General features: G+C 40.2%; 1 protein-coding gene and 1 non-coding gene across 2 annotated transcripts; both read left to right on the forward strand.

Moving 5' to 3' along the window:
• Window positions 1-636: 636 nt before the first annotated feature.
• On the forward strand, window positions 637-17,411 carry LOC120026841 (alpha-N-acetylgalactosaminide alpha-2,6-sialyltransferase 1-like). The gene is made up of 8 exons (XM_038971551.1): window positions 637-726; window positions 940-1,105; window positions 8,701-8,860; window positions 9,977-10,115; window positions 10,823-10,926; window positions 11,172-11,255; window positions 14,224-14,323; window positions 14,674-17,411. The coding sequence occupies exons 1-8, from the start codon at window positions 637-639 to the stop codon at window positions 14,884-14,886; spliced, it is 1,056 nt and encodes a 351-aa protein (XP_038827479.1). The 3' UTR covers window positions 14,887-17,411.
• Window positions 11,279-11,362, forward strand: LOC120027557. Its single transcript, XR_005473318.1, has one exon. It is a non-coding gene; the product is annotated as a U6atac minor spliceosomal RNA (small nuclear RNA).
• Window positions 17,412-17,632: the final 221 nt, after the last annotated feature.

Raw genomic sequence — 17,632 nt, forward strand, 5'->3', positions numbered from 1 at the left:
TGTAATAATGGATAATAATTATTACTGTTTGATTTGATCATCATGTCCCTAAAAAGAGGTGAAATGATGAAGGGAAACTGATGTTTTCTGTTACTTTCAAAATACGTTTGTAGCCCAACATTTTTCTCTATGGTTTAATCTAAAAATATATATTTTTTAAACATTGAAGTGCTAGTAAAATATTGTAATTATTGTGTGTATGGATCCTATCATTCCATTGATAGAATCCTAGATTTACATGACATCAGTGCATGACTAAGTGAAAATTCGACCTCAGTGGAAGTTAGGATTTACCTCTGTAGGCTGTTAAAATTGGCCGGCTAAAGGGACATTTTACCACTTTTTGACATCATATTCATAATTTCTTCGCACCATAACAGTGTTTCAATGCAACCTATAAATCTGAATCTAAAATTGTATAACTGAAAAAACAAAGATGTTCTGTATTCAAAAAGATAAGAAGAAAATATAATGACAAAACCCCCTATGATGTCATCTTTTATATTGTTTAGCTATTTTCAAAAACTACAACTAGTTCCTCGGGGAGGGCGTCTCCGCGAAACGAATTGTCCTTGTAAAAATACAACAAGAGACGTTTTTACGGCTGGATCCGGATCTGCGCACAAGGAGACCCCCATGCTCCGGCTGCAAAAAAAGGACTTCAAGCAATATCCCATCTGGGCTTCTGAGGATGTTTATGTCCGGGACAAGCAAAAGAGGCAGATGGTAAGCCTGTGTGTTTTAGAGTAGACAGTCACTGGTCCAGGATATGCAAATCATTCACAAACATCCTAGATAAATTGTTCGTGTGTGTGTGTGTGTGTGTGTGTGTGTGTGTGTGTGTGTGTGTGTGTGTGTGTGTGTGTGTGTGTGTGTGTGTGTGTGTGTGTGTGTGTGTGTGTGTGTGTGTGTGTGTGTGTGTGTGTGTGTGTGTGCCAGACCTGTCCCCAGTCTCTGAGGAACTCCCAGAACACAGGCTTCAAGCAGGCCTTTATACCAGACATCCAGATGTACCTCCACGGAGAACTACTCAACGTGTCAGAGTGGAACAGACTAGCCTACTTCAATAACCCCTTTGGCTTTATGGACTACACTAACTACACAGGTGTGTGTGTCCAGGAGTAGAACTATCCTTTGTCAGGCAGCTCAGCTCATAGAGCCAACTCCCTCTCCAGCTGTGTAGACTTGATAACGAGACATAATGAAACCTACTTTCATTATTTACAGTGCTTTGGAAAGTTTTCAGACTCCTTGACTTTTTCCTCATTTTGTTACGTTACAGCTTTAATCTAAAATGGATTAAATAAATAAATACATTTAAATAAAATGTTTTAAAAACAAAAAAACTGAAATACCTTATTTCCATAAGTATTCAGACCCTTTGCTATGGGACTCGATATTGAGCTCAGGTTGCATCCTGTTTCCATTGATCACCCTTGAGATGTTTCTACAACTTGATTGGAGTCCACCTGTGGTCAATTCAATTGATTGGACATGATTTGGAAAGGCACACACCTGTCTACAGTTGAAGTTGGAAGTTTACATACACTTAGGTTGGAGTCATTAAAACTCGTTTTTCAACCACTCCACAAATTTCTTGTTAACAAACTATAGTTTTGGCAAATCGGTTAGGACATCTACTTTGTGCATGACACAAGTCATTTTTTCATCAACTGTTTACAGACAGATTATTTCACTTATAATTCACTGTATCACAATTCCAGTGGGTCAGATGTTTACATACACAAAGTTCACTGTGCCTTTAAACAGCTTGGAAAATTCCAGAAAATGATGTCATGGCTTTAGAAGCTTCTTATAGGCTAATTGACATAATTTGAGTCAATTGGAGGTGTACCTGTGGATGTATTTCAAGGCCTACCTTCAAACTATGCCTCTTTGCTTGACATCATGGGAAAATCTAAAGAAATCAGCCAAGACCTCAGAAAAAAAATTGCAGACCTCCACAAGTCTGGTTCATTGTTGAGAGCATTTTCCTTACGCCTGAAGGTACCACATTCATCTGTACAAACAATAGTACGCAAGTATAAACACCATGGGACTACGCAGCCGTCATACTGCTCAGGAAGGAGACGTGTTCTGTCTCCTAGAGATGAACGTACTTTAGTGCGAAAAGTGCAAATCAATCCCTGAACAACAGCAAAGGACCTTGTGAAGATGCTGGAGGAAACAGGTACACAAGTATCTATATCCACAGTAAAACGAGTCCTATATCGATATAACCTGAAAGGCCGCTCAGTAAGGAAGAAGCCACTGCTCCAAAACCGCCATAAAATAGCCAGACTACGGTTTGCAACTGCACATGGGGACAAAGATCGTACTTTTTGGAGAAATGTCCTCTGGTCTGATGAAACAAAAATAGAACTGTTTGGCCATAATGACCATCGTTATGTTTGGAGGAATAATGGAGAGGCTTGCAAGCTGAAGAACACCATCCCAACCATGAAGAACGTGGGTGGCAGCATCATGTTGTGGGGGAGCTTTGCTGCAGGAGGGATGGTGCACTTCACAAAATAGATGACATCATGAGGCAGGAAAATTATGTGGATATATTGAAGCAACATCTCAAGACATCAGTCAGGAAGTTAATTGAGTGTATGTAAACTTCTAACCCACTGGGAATGTGATGAAAGAAATAAAAGCTGAAAGAAATCATTCTCTCTACTATTATTCTGACATTTCACATTCTTAAAATAAAGTGGTGATCCTAACTGACCTAAGACAGGGAGTTTTTACTAGGATTAAATATCAGGAATTGTGAAAAACTGAGTTTAAATGTATTTGGCTAAGGTGTATGTAAACTTCCGACTTCAACTATATATAAGGTCCCAAAATTGACAGTGCATGTCAGAGCAAAAACTAAGCCATGAGGTCGAAAGAATTGTCCGTGGAGGTCTGAGACAGGATTGTGTCGAGGCGCAGATCTGGGGAAGAGTACCAAAACATTTCTGCAGCATTGAAGGTCCCCAAGAACACAGTGGCCTCCATCATTCTTAAATGGAAGAAGTTTGGAACCAGCAAGACTCTTCCTAGAGCTGGCCGCCCGGCCAAACTGAACAATCGGGGGAGAAAGGCCTTGGTCAGGGAGGTGACCAAGAACTCGATGGTCCCTATGACAGAGCTCTAGATTTTATCTGTGGAGATGGGCGAACCTTCCAGAAGGACAACCATCTCTGCAGCACTCCACCAATCAGGCCTTTGTGGTAAAGTGGCCAGACGGAAGCCACTCCTCAGTAAAAGGCACATGACAGCCTGCTTGAAGTTTGCCAAAAGGCACCTAAAGGACTCTCAGACCATGAAAAACAAGATTATTTGGTCTGATGAAACCAAGATTGAACTCTTTGGCCTGAATGCCAGGCGTCTGGAGGAAACCTGGCACCATCCCTACGGTGAAGCATGGTGTTGAAAGCATCATGCTGTGAGGATGTTTTTCAGCGGCAGGGACTGGGAGGCTAGTCAGGATCGAGGGAAAGATGAACGGAGCAAAGTACAGAGAGATCCTTGATGAAAACCTGCTCCAGGGTGTTCAAGACCTCAGACTGTGGCGCAGATTCACCTTCCAACCGGACAACGTCCCTAAGCACACTGCCAAGACAGGAGTGGCTTTGGGACAAGTCTCAATGTCCTTGAGTGGTCCAGCTAGAGCCCGGACTTGAACCCGATCAAACATCTCTGGAGAGACCTGATAATAGCTGCACAGCAACACTCCCCATCCAATCTGACAGAGCTTGAGAGGATCTGTAGAGAAGAATGGGAGGAACTCCCCAAATACAGGTGTGCCAAGCTTGTAGCGTCGTACCGAAGACTCGAGGCTGTAATCGCTGCCAAAGGTTTTTCAACAAAGTACTGCGTGAAGGGTCTGAATACTTATGTAAGTGTGATATTTCCGCTTTTATTTAAAAAAATGTATTAGCAAACATTTTTAAAAACCTGTTGTTGCTCTGTCATTATGGGGTATTGTGTGTAGATTTATGAGGGAAAAACACTTTAATACATTTTAGAATAAGACTTTATTAACCTAACAAAAGGTTGAAAAAGTCAAGGGGTCTGAATACTTTCCGAAGGCACTCTATCCTTTGGTACTTATCATACCTGGCTAGATCACACAATAATACAGCGTTAAAGAGGGCAGGTCTACATTGGCTAAAGGAGTGCATTGGGCTTATTACCGCCCAGTAGTAAAATTACACGTGACCGTTGAGTTACGGTAATCTCCTTTTATGCACTCTGGCCATGTGTTGGTAGTACCCAACTCGTTAAACAATCATCAGGTCACTTTTGGCCGGGTATTCAGGGCTCTATTGTCCCTCTAACCACTCTGACAGCAATACAAATAATATTTTAAATCACACCAAACACTTAAAACTCACCGTGATTGATCAATTTGAAGAAAGAAGTTCAACATTAGATTGAAACTGAGTGGAAAACATGGGAGTTGTGGATGTTGTTTCAAAGCCTAACAGAAGGAAATGGACAGAGCTTTCTAAGGGGATTTATTCACTCAAAACACCCATACCCATATTAGAGCTTATGCATATGCGTAGGCCCAAGCTCCTGTAATCGGCTTTGAGTATGGTCAGTATTATTATTACTGGATGTACTGGTTACCTTAATGCTACTCTTCAAACATTCTATCCATGAGTCTGGGAGACAACATATATGCCTAGGCGATGCTGTTGGTTCGTTCACTGATTGTGCAGGGCGACTTATAGAGTTACTCTACAATTATAGTGAATTTGTATTTGATTTGGAATGGCCTAATAATAGGGCATTACCTTTAGTGACAGAATATCTCACTACCTTGCATTTCCATCTCCTCCCCTCTCCTTCATTCCTTTCTCGAGCGAGCAAAGACAGGGACTGTCAACAGTGTAATGAAATATGTTTTGTTGTGAAAACATGTTACTACTGATGTTCCCAAACAGATTTCACTTGGTTTCCCAAATTAAAATCTGGGTAGCTGCAGGAACAGGGTTGGAAAGCCCATGGCATACAGAGTTTTGGCGGAATATCACCTGTCACGCAGGGAGAGGCAACATTGCTCCTCAAACAGTTGTTGATGTGTGGAGGGAAATAACCAGAGTAGCCTGCTGGGCACTAGTGAAAAGAGAACTTGTGAATAAGTGCCTCCATTTGCTATTTCAGTGCATATGGACAGGGGTGCAACTTTCACTGGGGACAGGGGGGGCGTTCTGAAATTGCATTTTTGTCCATATGCACTGAAATAGCAAATGGAGGCACTTATTCACAGGTGTGGACCATGTGGATGCCTCCGAGCAGACGGGTAGGCTGCTTGGCGTGTTAATCCGACTGGGTAAAAATATTATAATAAATAAAAACACAAATATTATTTCCCTCCCACTTCTAAAACCAAAGTTGCACCCCTGCATGTGGATGGCATGTATTTTTTCCCCCGCCAGTGTTCCTGTCCATTTAATAATGGGACATTCTAAATCAAAACTAATTTGACATATTAGTAAAGACAAGATAAAATGGAGAATATTCTGATGGGGGAAAAATATGATCACTTGATGAGAGAACAGTGTGAGCAGCCTGAGGCAAGGAACAAAGCTTTTTTTTGCGACATTCTCAAATGCTCATTAGCCTGAAGTTACATCATGCAGCCCATTAACACTATCGTTCAAAAGTTTGGGGTCACTTAGAAATGTCCATGTTTTTGAAAGAATAGCACATTTTCCGTCCATTAAAATAACATCAAATTGATCGAAAATACAGAGTAGACATTGTTAATGTTGTAAATGACTATTGTAGCCAGAAACGGCTGCTTTTTTAAAATGGAATATCTACATAGGTGTACAGAGGCCAATTATCATCAACCATCAATCCTGTGTTCCAATGGCACGTTGTGTTAGCTGATCCAAGTTTATCATTTTAAAAGGCTAATTTATCATTAGAAAACTCTTTTGCAATTATGTTAGCACAGCTGAAAACAGCCTACACCAGTCTCAACATCAACAGTAAAGAGGCGACTCTGGGATGCTGGCCTTCTAGGCAGAGTTGTACGAGATCTTCAGTTTCTTGGCAATTTCTCGCATGGAATAGCCTTCATTTCTCAGAACAAGAATAGACTGATTAGTTTCAGAAGAAAGTGCTTTGTTTCTGGCCATTTTGAGCCTGTAATCAAACCCACAAATGCTGATGCTCCAGATACTCAACTAGTCTAAAGAAGGCCAGTTTTATTGCTTCTTTAAACACCTATGTAGATATTCCATTCAAAATCAGCCGTTTCCAGCTACAATAGTCATTTACAACATTAACAATGTCTACACTGTATTTCTGATCAATGGGATGTTATTTTAATGGACAAAAATGTTATTTTCTTTCAAAAACAAGGACATTTCTAAGTGACCCCAAACTTTTGACTGGTAGTGTAGATGTTCCAAAGGCATCAGCTGCTTGCTTGTACAGTATTTATGGAGGCCTGTCCACGCTAAACGTTTTATGTTAATTCAAGGTAAATTACCGTGAGACCGGCAGTCTTTCGCATGAAAATCACCGGCTGATAAAATACAGCCACAGCCCTATGTGTGCAGCCTCAGGAATATGACATAAAGAAAGAAACAGCAAGACAGAGAATGGAAAAAGCAAGTGGCATATGCATTTGATTGCCCAAAGGAAGTCCTTTGCTTAAAGCTGCTGTAACTTTTTGGGTGACCCCACCAAATTCACATAGAATTGTGAGTTATAAATCTGTAATTCTTATTAAAACCAAGTCTAAGAAGTGGTAGATCTCTTCTAAGTTTCTATTTCTATAGTTCCCTTTCTTAAGTTACATTTTTGCTTCTTCTACTTTCAGTTTTGTACAGTGGCACGTATTCATGGATGCCAAGGGAAGTCAGGCTTCCCCAAACAATTGACAAAAGAAATAAAGAAAAAACTGAGTGAGCTCAACTGTGAATGGTCCTGCCGCACACAAAAAAAATATAAAGGGAAGCCAGTTTGGATTTGGCTTCCCTCCAATCACATCACATTGAGAGCAATAGGTGTTAACATTGTCTTGTTTCCTAAATTAGCTATGGATGGAGGTAGGGATTTGGACTTGTGGTTTTACTTAATTCTCCATACTGGCCAAATTATTATAATGGCAATTCTGATCCAACCATAAATTAATATATTGTGCCCCTGGCCTGAGAGGATGGAATTTCAATATGTATCTAGATGTAGAAAACTAATGTTAACAAGCTAACGTTGCCCATGAAAGGAAGGTAGGCTAGCGAGCAAGCATTTTAGCCAGGTAGCCTAGGACAAAAATAAATAAAAGTGTGTACTGTATGACAGTGTGTTAGACCGTTTCGTCAACATGAAAGAGAGACGGATGGCATTGGTGTTTCTCCACAAGTAGGGTGAGTCAACAACTTTTTTCTACTTGCACGAACACAGAAATTAGAAACATGGACAGCCACATCATATTTAGCTTATGTGGATAGGACTAAATCCTTTTGGGGATCTTTTAATTGTCACTGTATTAGACCAAGCATAAGTGATTTGATGATGTTGAAATATTGAATTTGAAACGGTGCTGAAATAGTGGAGTTAGCTCCTGTTTTTATTTAGACTTGGTTCTAAATCAATAGTTGTTTAATAGTCCAGAAATGTCAGAAACATTAACTTGCTTCACCATGCTGTAGGTCATGTAACTGTGTGTTACATGCAATATGCTTTGTGGACTCCACCAGACAGATGTTGCTCTCCGGTTTTGTGATGAAACAAAGGCGTGGTTGAATTTATTCTGCCACTGTGTCTTCTTATTGTCTCGGCCTTAGGTCTATATATCTCGGTGGCATGGCATATGAACTAACAGGTTATAGAGCAAAGAACGCAATTATTATTAACACAGGTTGTAATATGGCTTTTTCTTCCTGGCTTGGCTTCACCAGTGATTTTACCAACACACCGCTAAGTACACCAGCGTACACCATATTCAAACAGCTGAAAATACAATCTTTTTTCTTATGGAAAATATATTTCACAGCGGTTTAGATCGTACAATGATTCTCTATACCATACTTTCTTGTTTTGTCACATAAACTGAAATTAGGCAAACTATTAGAATTTTAGCAGCTAGGAACTGGTAGAGCGATTTCTGCATATTGCACTTTTAAAGGGACACTGCAATGAAAAATGGGAAATAAAACTATTGGCTATGGTTTCCCTTCATGTTCTGGTCATTTATTCAACCTTCTATGCTTGTTTCTATTATCCAAGTGAGTTTTGCGCATTTTAACATTTGAGCAATGTTTGACACATTTGGAATCTCTACCCTATAGGCCCTTTTGGTCAATGTCATAGTGCCTTGTATGCATGCTGGACCAGTTTGACTGGATGTTTTAACTCCATGAATCTTGGAAACTCCAGAAGCATCATGAGACCGTTCAGATCAAGTTAACTTTATTCTAAAACTGCATGAAACCGTCTTGTCTCGGCTGTTGTATCTGTACCGGGCTTGAACTTTTTCCAGATTTTTACTGCAGCCTATGCAACGTAAAGTGTCAGAGTTTATTTTCATCAACGAGCCAATGGTTTATTTACTGTTTCTACTGCTATGTAGATCTACTTGGCCTTTATTATTAAGACATTGTGAATTGAGTGGTTACAAAGTATTTCCAAAGTGCCCCTTTATTGAATCCCCCCAAAATTGGTTTTGTATCTGTGTGTTTACAGAGATAAAGGCAGTGGTGGATCTGATCCCCAAGCCCAGAGAGCCCCTGCTCTTGCCACGGGGAAACCCTGAGTGTATACGCTGTGCTGTGGTGGCAACAGGAGGAATACTCAACGGCTCTAGGATGGGCAAGGAGATAGATGCTCACGACTATGTGTTCCGGTCAGTGGGGTCATTGTGTTCTGTGTGTGTGTGTGTGTGTCTCTGTGAGTGCATGCATCAGCACATTGCAATGTACAATAGAAACAAAATGCACCAATCAGGAAGGATAAAAAGCTAAGCTAATTAAAACAAACATGTTGATATTAACGTTTCAGCTATAACCTATTTTTGTTTCTGGATCATAACTTTGTGTTTGATGTCAGGAGATAGACTCCTATGAGAATAAAACGGGCTGTGAGTTTAACTCCTGGCCGTACTCCTGGCAAGCACTGGAGGTGTTTATCACAGTAGGGCTTTAGTCCAAGCAGGGTGAATTACTATAACACCAACAGGATAGTCCATATATATATTTCTATATTCTACAAAGTCCTCCAGTATAATAGCTACATCAAATATGTGTTGTACTTTGTTTTATTAAGGTATGGTTACAGTATGTTTGGAATGGGATTTATTCAGCAACACACACACATAGACATACAGTATAACACACATACATCTCAAGCGTTTAGTTTACAATGTTGCTATCTGGACGTTGTCACTCTCTCCGCCCTGGAGCCACCATTTTTTTTTATCTGGCAGGGTCCATTTGTGTCAGGGAGGGAAGGGATATGAGACACACACCTTTTAAGTGCATTGTGGGATTGGCTGAGATGCTGATGGGGACTGACTGCCTAGAAATGTCTGCTTGCTTAGCCTGAAGCATTGTGGGTGAATGAAAGGACTGATGTAAACTTTTAAGGGGCAGAATGGTCGCCATGGTAGCTGGGCTGCTCCACTGGTTCACCTGGTCTGACTTTGTAAAGGTTATTAAAGGATTTCGGACTGTGAAGCCTGTGGAAAACCCTGTTCAAATAGGGCTGAATGAACGACTATGAGCTCATACATAGATTAGTAGGTTGAATCGCATTAGAATGATACAGACACAGTCAGAATCTGATATTGCCAATTAGGATTAGACATGTTACAATATAGACAACACAACTGTTATGTGTGCAACATACTTAGCAGTTATCATGATCGTGTCAATGTAATGGAGGTGGTCAACATTTGCGTGATGAGTGATGACTAACCTTGCCTGTCTCTTCCTGTCTCTGTCCCTGTTCCCGTCTCTGTCAGGATGAATGGTGCCGTAACCAAGGGTTACGAGGAGGATGTAGGCAACAGAACCTCGGTCTACGTTCACACCGCCCACTCCATCACCCAGTCTCTTCTCATCTTCAAGAAATATGGCTACAACAGTGCACCGCATGACAAGGTAGGTAACCGAAGTGCTGCTGCTGTACTGACATGAGACTACAGTGACTTTTTAAAGGTTCATGACTGAGATGGTATTGTGTTTTCACTGTAATGGGGAAATTTAAGATCAATAAAGTTCATATTTTCAGTTTAGAGTGCTTAACACAATGTTAAGCATATTTCTATGTTTTCCCTTTCTGTTTTACACATGATTTCCAGTGTTCTGTTTGTGACACTGGGTGCAGCTTGATGGTCACTAGACTTGAAGCTGAATGTTATGGATTGTTCTCGTATCTGTTGATAGCGATTGACGCCAGACTGGAGGTCCATGTTCAAGGACCAAGGACATACTGATTATTCACTGTTGGTTTGTCTTCTGTGGAACACAGTGTGGTTCTGTAGCAGATGACAAAGTCCCTGCCTTTTGTTTTGACTTCCTACAAGCCTGTCGGGCTGGTGTTTACAGAACAGTTGTCTGCTGATTAGGATATAAGGGTCTTCTCAGAGAAGGCCAGTTAGACATTTTCTCTGCTTCTCTGGTGTAGGTGTCTCCCTGTTGCAACTTGTAATAAAGCGGATTGATATTTTTATTGATTTAATCTGCGACTGCTCTGCTCTTTAGTTCACATGGAAATTCCTACTACACTCACACACACACACACTCACCCACACGCAGGCATGTACACACACATACTGCTGAGTGCTGAGTGTGCCTGTTCTGTGCAGGGTATAAAGTATGTGCTGATTCCAGAGGGGCTGAGGGATTTCCAGTGGCTAAAGGGTCTATTGGGGAGGACAACTGTCTCTGATGGACCCTACAGGAACAGACGGTAAGCCTGTGACGTGGTCTCACACACTGACACTCTTTGCTCTCACGACTATTCTATTGGTCCATTGTGCCAGGCAAGCTCAGCTAAAGTCATTTTTAGATTTCAAATAGTTTTTGAACCCAGTTCTGACACACACACACACACACACACACACACACACACACACACACACACACACACACACACACACACACACACACACACACACACACTGCTCAGTGTTGTGTTTGCTGTCTTATCTGCAGACCGTGGATGCAATACTCAGGAGAGTTTGATGAGAACCGCTTCTATGTTCTTCACCCTGACTTCCTCAGATACGCCCGTAACAGGTATAACAAACAGCGTCCAATAACAGTTGTATGAAAGGAGAGAAGGCTAGCCCTCTGCTTGAGAAGGATGCAATAGGCCCTAGTGTAGCCTAGGTGCCAGTCTGTTTCAGCTCTCTTGCCAACTCTATATGGAATTGTCATCTCTAGCAATGACACGGTGTACAAGGAGTGAAATGGTAGCCAAACAGACTAGTACCCAGACTAGTCCTAGTGGCCTTCAACACACATACGGTTAAGGAATTGCCACCTACTTTGTGGCATATTCAATGTGGTCCATTCTGGCTCTGTTGATAGGGCACAGTGCTAGCAATCCCATGATTGGGTGTTCAATTCTCACTGGGACCACACATGTGAAACTGCACACATTACTCTAAACTGCTATGGATAAAAGTGTCTGCTTAATGGCTTATATTATTTTTAAGAAGACACACAACATGGGGCAGTTCCCATAGAAATGACTAGTATAGTAATGGCGCCAAGTCAGCTACAGTGCCTTCAGAAAGTATTCACATCCCTTGACTTTCTCCACATTTTGTTGTGTTACAGCCTGAATTGAACATTTATTCAATTTAGATTTTTTTTTTCACTGGCCTACACACAATACCCCATAATGCCAAAGTGGAATTATGCTTTTTGAAAATGTTCCAAATGAATTAAAAATGAAAAGCTGAAATGTCTTGAGTCAATGAGTATTCAACCCCTTTGTTATGGCAAGCCTGAATAAGTTCATGAGTACAAATTTGCTCAACAAGTCACATAATAATGGACTCTCTGTGCCTTAATAGTGTTTAACATGATTTTTGAATGACTACCTCGTCTCTGTAACACACACATACAATTATCTGTAAGGTCCCTCAGTTGAGCAGTGAATTTCAAACACATATTCAACCACAAAGAGCAGGGAGGCTTTCCAATGCCTCGCAATGCGACTTGAAAATAGTTGTCTAGCGATAATCAACATCCAATTTGACAGGGCTTGACATTTTTTTGAAAATAGTAATGGGAAAATATTGTACAATCCAGGTGTGCAAAGCTCTTAGAGACTTACCCAGAAAGAGTCACAGCTGTAATCGCTGCCAAAGGTGATTCCAACATGTACTGACTCAGCGGTGTGAATACTTATGCAAATTAGATATTTCTGTATTTCATTTTCAATACATTTGCTAAAATTTCTAAAAAAAAAATCACTTTTTCATGGTTTATTGTGTGTAGATAGGTGATAATTATTTTTTTCATCCATTTTGAATTCAGGCTGTAACACAACAAAATGTGGAATAAGTCAAAGGGCGTGAATTCTTTCTGAAGGCGGTGTAGGTAGAACCACGTGATCACATAGTGCATGGAGTGCAGTACAGCCCTCGCTTCTATGTTACAATTGAAGTCGGAAGTTTACATACACCTTAGCCAAATACATTTAAACTCAGTTTTTCACAATTCCTGACATTTAATCCTAGTAAAAATTCCCTGTCTTGGGTCAATTAGGATCACCACTTTATTTTAAGAATGTGAAATGTCAGAATAATAGTAAAAATAATGATTTATTTCAGCTTTTATTTCTATCATCACATTCCCAGTGGGTCAGAAGTTTACATACACTCAATTAGTATTTGGTAGCATTGCCTTTAAATTGTTTAACTTGGGTTAAACGTTTCAGGTAGCCTTCCACAACTTCCCACAATAAATTGGGGGAATTTTGACCCATTCCTCCTGACAGAGCTGGTGTAACTGAGTCAGGTTTGTAGGCCTCCTTGCTCGCACACGCTTTTTCAGTTCTGCCCACAAATTTTCTATAGGATTGAGGTCAGGGCTTTGTGATGGCCACTCCATCTGACTGATGTCTGACTGATGCCTGACTGATGTCTTGAGATGTTGCTTCAATATATCCACATAATTTTCCATCCTCATGTAGCCATCTATTTTGTGAAGTGCACCAGTCCCTCCTGCAGCAAAGCACCCCCACAACATGATGCTGCCACCCCCGTTCTTCACGGTTGGGATGGTGTTCTTCGACTTGCAAGCCTCCCCCTTTTTCCTCCAAACATAACGATGGTCATTATGGCCAAACAGTTATATTTTTGTTACATCAGACCAGTGGACATTTCTCCAAAAAGTACGATCTTTGTCCCCATGTGCAGTTGCAAACCGTAGTCTGGCTATTTTATGGCAGTTTTGGAGCAGTGGCTTCTTCCTTGCTGAGCGGCCTTTCAGGTTATGTCGATATAGGACTCGTTTTACTGTGGATATAGATACTTTTGTACCTCTTTCCTCCAGCATCTTCACAAGGTCCTTTGCTGTTGTTCAGGGATTGATTTGCACTTTTCGCACCAAAGTATGTTCATCTCTAGGAGACAGAATGCGTCTCCTTCCTGAGCGGTATGACGGCTGCGTGGTCCCATGGTGTTTATACTTGCGTACTATTGTTTGTACAGATGATCGTGGTACTTTCAGGCGTTTGGAAATTGCTAACAAGGATCAACCAGACTTGTGGAGGTCCACAATTTTTTTCTGAGGTCTTGGCTGATTTCTTTTGATTTTCCCAAGATGTCAAGGAAAGAGGCACTGAGTTTGAAGGTAGACCTTGAAATGCATCCACAGGTACACCTCCAATTGACTCAAAAATGTCAGTTAGCCTATCAGAAGCTTCTACAGCCATGACATAATTTTCTGGAATTTTCCAAGCTGTTTAAAGGCACAGTCAACTTTGTGTATGTAAACTTCTGACCCACTGGAATTGTGATACAGTGAATTATAAGTGAAATAATCTGTCTGTAAACAATTGTTGGAAAAATTACTTGTGTCATGCACAAAGTAGATGTCCTTACCGACTTGCCAAAACTATAGTTTGTTAACAAGAAATCTGTGGAGTGGTTAAAACATGAGTTTTAACAACCTAAGTGTATGTAAACTTCCGACTTTAACTGTACTTCTGAAATGAAACTGTGCGTGTATGTGTGCTCCTCATTCGTAGGTTCATGTGGTCCCAGGCGCTGAAGGGTTCTTATTGGGCTATATGCAGACCTACTAACGGAGCATTCACACTCTTCCTGGCCCTGCACACCTGTGACGTGGTTAGTCTGCACCACACACACACACACACACACACACACACACACACACACACACACACACACACACACACACACACACACACACACACACACACACACACACACTCAATTTAGAAGTAACTTAGAAGCGATTGCTGTACTGCAGTACATCCACTGAACATCCACTAATTACGTTGTTGTACATCGCTGGCTTGGCGCCATGACTATGCTGAAACAGACCATTGAGTTATTTGATGGTCTTATGATGCTCTTTATTGAAATTGGGGCTCTAGTTTAAAGTAGTGCACAACAGTGTAAGGGGAACTTGGTAGCATCTGAGATCATCTATCTCTCCCTCTGGCCTCTCTCAGGTGGATGCGTATGGATTCATCACTGAGGACCACAGTAAATATCCTAACTACTATGCTGAGAGACACTCTAAAACCAGAGTCATCTTCTACGCTAATCACGACTACAACCTAGAGATCAAGACCTGGAAGAAACTACATGACACCAAGATCATCAGGCTTTATCAGAGACAGGAGAGCCCAGAGAGAAAGACAGGAAAGCCAACAGAACCATAAAACCCTGTCTGTCTGCAGAGATGAGCAAAGATACATGGACATATCATGTATCTTGTTACAAAATAAACTAAAGACCAATGCATTTATATCAGAATAAACAACAAAATACTGGTGCCAAGTAATGTATTTAATTAAAATGCATGTATTATTCATCCCATGCCATCAGGGGCAACAGTGAAAGCTGTTACCTTCAAGTAGGTTTAAGTTTTTCTAGGGCATTGTGGACGGGGATGGCGAATAAGTATCTGCCTCAGGTGCCAAAGGTAGCACGCTCGAATCCAGCAATTGAAAGTTGTTTTTTAGATTTTTGTTTTAAGCCTATCCCAAACCTTCACTCTTACCTTAACCATTTGGAGTTAATGCCTAACCTTAAAATTTCAGAGTTAATGCCTAAACTTAATTCTAACATTTACAATTCAGAGTTAATGCCTAAACTTAATTCTAACACTTACAATTCAGAGTTAATGCCTAAACTTAATTCTAACACTTACAATTCAAAGTTAATGCCTAAACTTAATTTTATCATTGACAATTCAGAGTTAATGCCTAAACTTAACCATAAATACTTAAAAAGTTGACGTTTGCAACAACTTTGAAATTTGACGTTTGAGAAACATGGACGAACGTCTAATTTTGACTTGAGACTGCGAGAGCTAGTTGACAAATAGTCTATAATACTGGTGCAAAGTAATGTATTTAATTAAAATACATGTAAAATACATTTGCAAGTAGCCCCCTTTCTATATGGTTTGTGTTAACATTGCTTTAATGTAATTTGTCAACATATTGTGACGTGGAATCTACATGGAGTCTACATCTACATGTTGGAGTCTACAATCTACATGTTGTTTTGAGGGTGAAATTTCAACCATAGGGTTATGTCATCATGGTAACCAAATTTCAACATACACAAACCTTGTATAAAATATGTTGAATGTGTACCTTTAACCCTCATGGGAATTGGCCTATATGGATAGGGCTAATGTAAATGCTTCTTACAGAAGTAAATGCTTCTTTGATCAATTATTAATTGATAGACAAGCTGGCATTAAAGCCAAGCTAAGTTAGTGGCACAGATAGAACTATCAAAGCAGAAGATAAATCTCCTTCAAATGTTGATATTTGATATTTGCGTTGACAATCAAACGATTCAATAGCACTTTTGAAATACAATAAATAGCCTATTAAGTTGTTGATAAGTTAACAAATTATATGTTGAATTCACAATTGCAACTCAACCTAAAATAAATGTTAATGAATGCAATTAAACAATATAAGCTCAACTGCAATCCAGGTAATTTGGTTGTGCTATTAGATGAAGCACAGAGATAACACATTAATATGTTGTATAAATAAACCAAACATCTGACATTGTATTCACATTTGAACATTGCTGTGCTTTTAAATGGTTGAAAGCTCAGTGATAGACATTTGGGTGACTAAGCCAAAAATCGAACATTGCTTTTCCATTGGACATTGGTTGTGCTTTTAGATGGTTGAAAGCACATTGGAAAGTCAATTCACTTTTCGCTGTCTTTTTGAGCGGGTGAATATAGTTTGTAATCTCATTGATCAATGTCTCAACCAAATATTACCCAATTATCCACTTTGAAATGACGCGTTGTGCCCTTTGGGAAATGTTACGTTTGAGGGGTGCACACGCATGCTCCCAGCTCACAGCTAAGAACGAAACGCTGATATTGGGACCTTGACAAATTTAGCAGTGGGTATGTGAACACCATGAAAACACACAAGACTGATGGCTATGCTCAACAAGTATATTATTCTTCTGGCTTTATCTAGTTTTATTCGTGATATTTTACCTTGCCTCACTGGCTTGCTAACTTCCTAGGTAATCAACCCTCTGATGACATCTGTGATGTTGTAGACGATAACCACCGAGGTAAAGACAGTTTCAAGTTGGATATTTGACGGATATTCACGCTTTCAAACCTCAATAGCTTTCAAACCACTTGAGCCACAGACTCCAAATAAGTGTCATGACGTTGGAAAAATTGAGCACAACATTGCACAGGTCTTATCTTCACGATTTGGACATTAATTCCCTTTCCAAAGCTAACAAACATGTAGAAATATGAGCAGCATTTTGTATTCCTAGGTGAATAGTTAGAAAAAAATAAACAAAGTACAAACTTTTTTACATTCGAATTTCAATAGCTCCTTGGTGATGTGACCTACTGACCTCAAACAAGGTTCAGAATGTCCACTGACTACCCTTCTATATTGCACACCCTTTAGTTTGTCCATTTTTATCTCACACGTTTTTACATTAAATTTGTAAACTTTCAAATTTCAATAGCTCCTTGGTCATGTAACCTACTGACTTCAAACAAGGTTCAGAGTGTCCACTCAGGAGGCCTACACATTGTGTAACAGTTCAACTTTAGTCCGTCCCCTCGCCCCGAGCTAGTGAGGTAGGCTGCAGTGGGTTTGCTGGGCAATACATATACTGATCATGTAACCACAGTAATGGTGGCCAGTAAATCAATGAATAAAAAATGAATATTGACAAATAAACAGAAATTGTAGACCTTTAATCTTTTCCAACATGTCAACAGACACTTTACTTCAAATAAGTACAGAACATTTCACTGTGTTAACTTTCTCTTTATCCCTGGTTGATGTACATTTCAGAGCCTCTTCAGTGTGGATGGGGTATAGCATACATTTTCAACAACAAAGACTGCACTTCCAGTTTGTGTTCTTCACTCTGTTGAACTCTTTT

The sequence above is a fragment of the Salvelinus namaycush genome, chromosome 32 (assembly GCF_016432855.1).
Source record: "Salvelinus namaycush isolate Seneca chromosome 32, SaNama_1.0, whole genome shotgun sequence".
Lineage (NCBI taxonomy): Eukaryota > Metazoa > Chordata > Actinopteri > Salmoniformes > Salmonidae > Salvelinus > Salvelinus namaycush.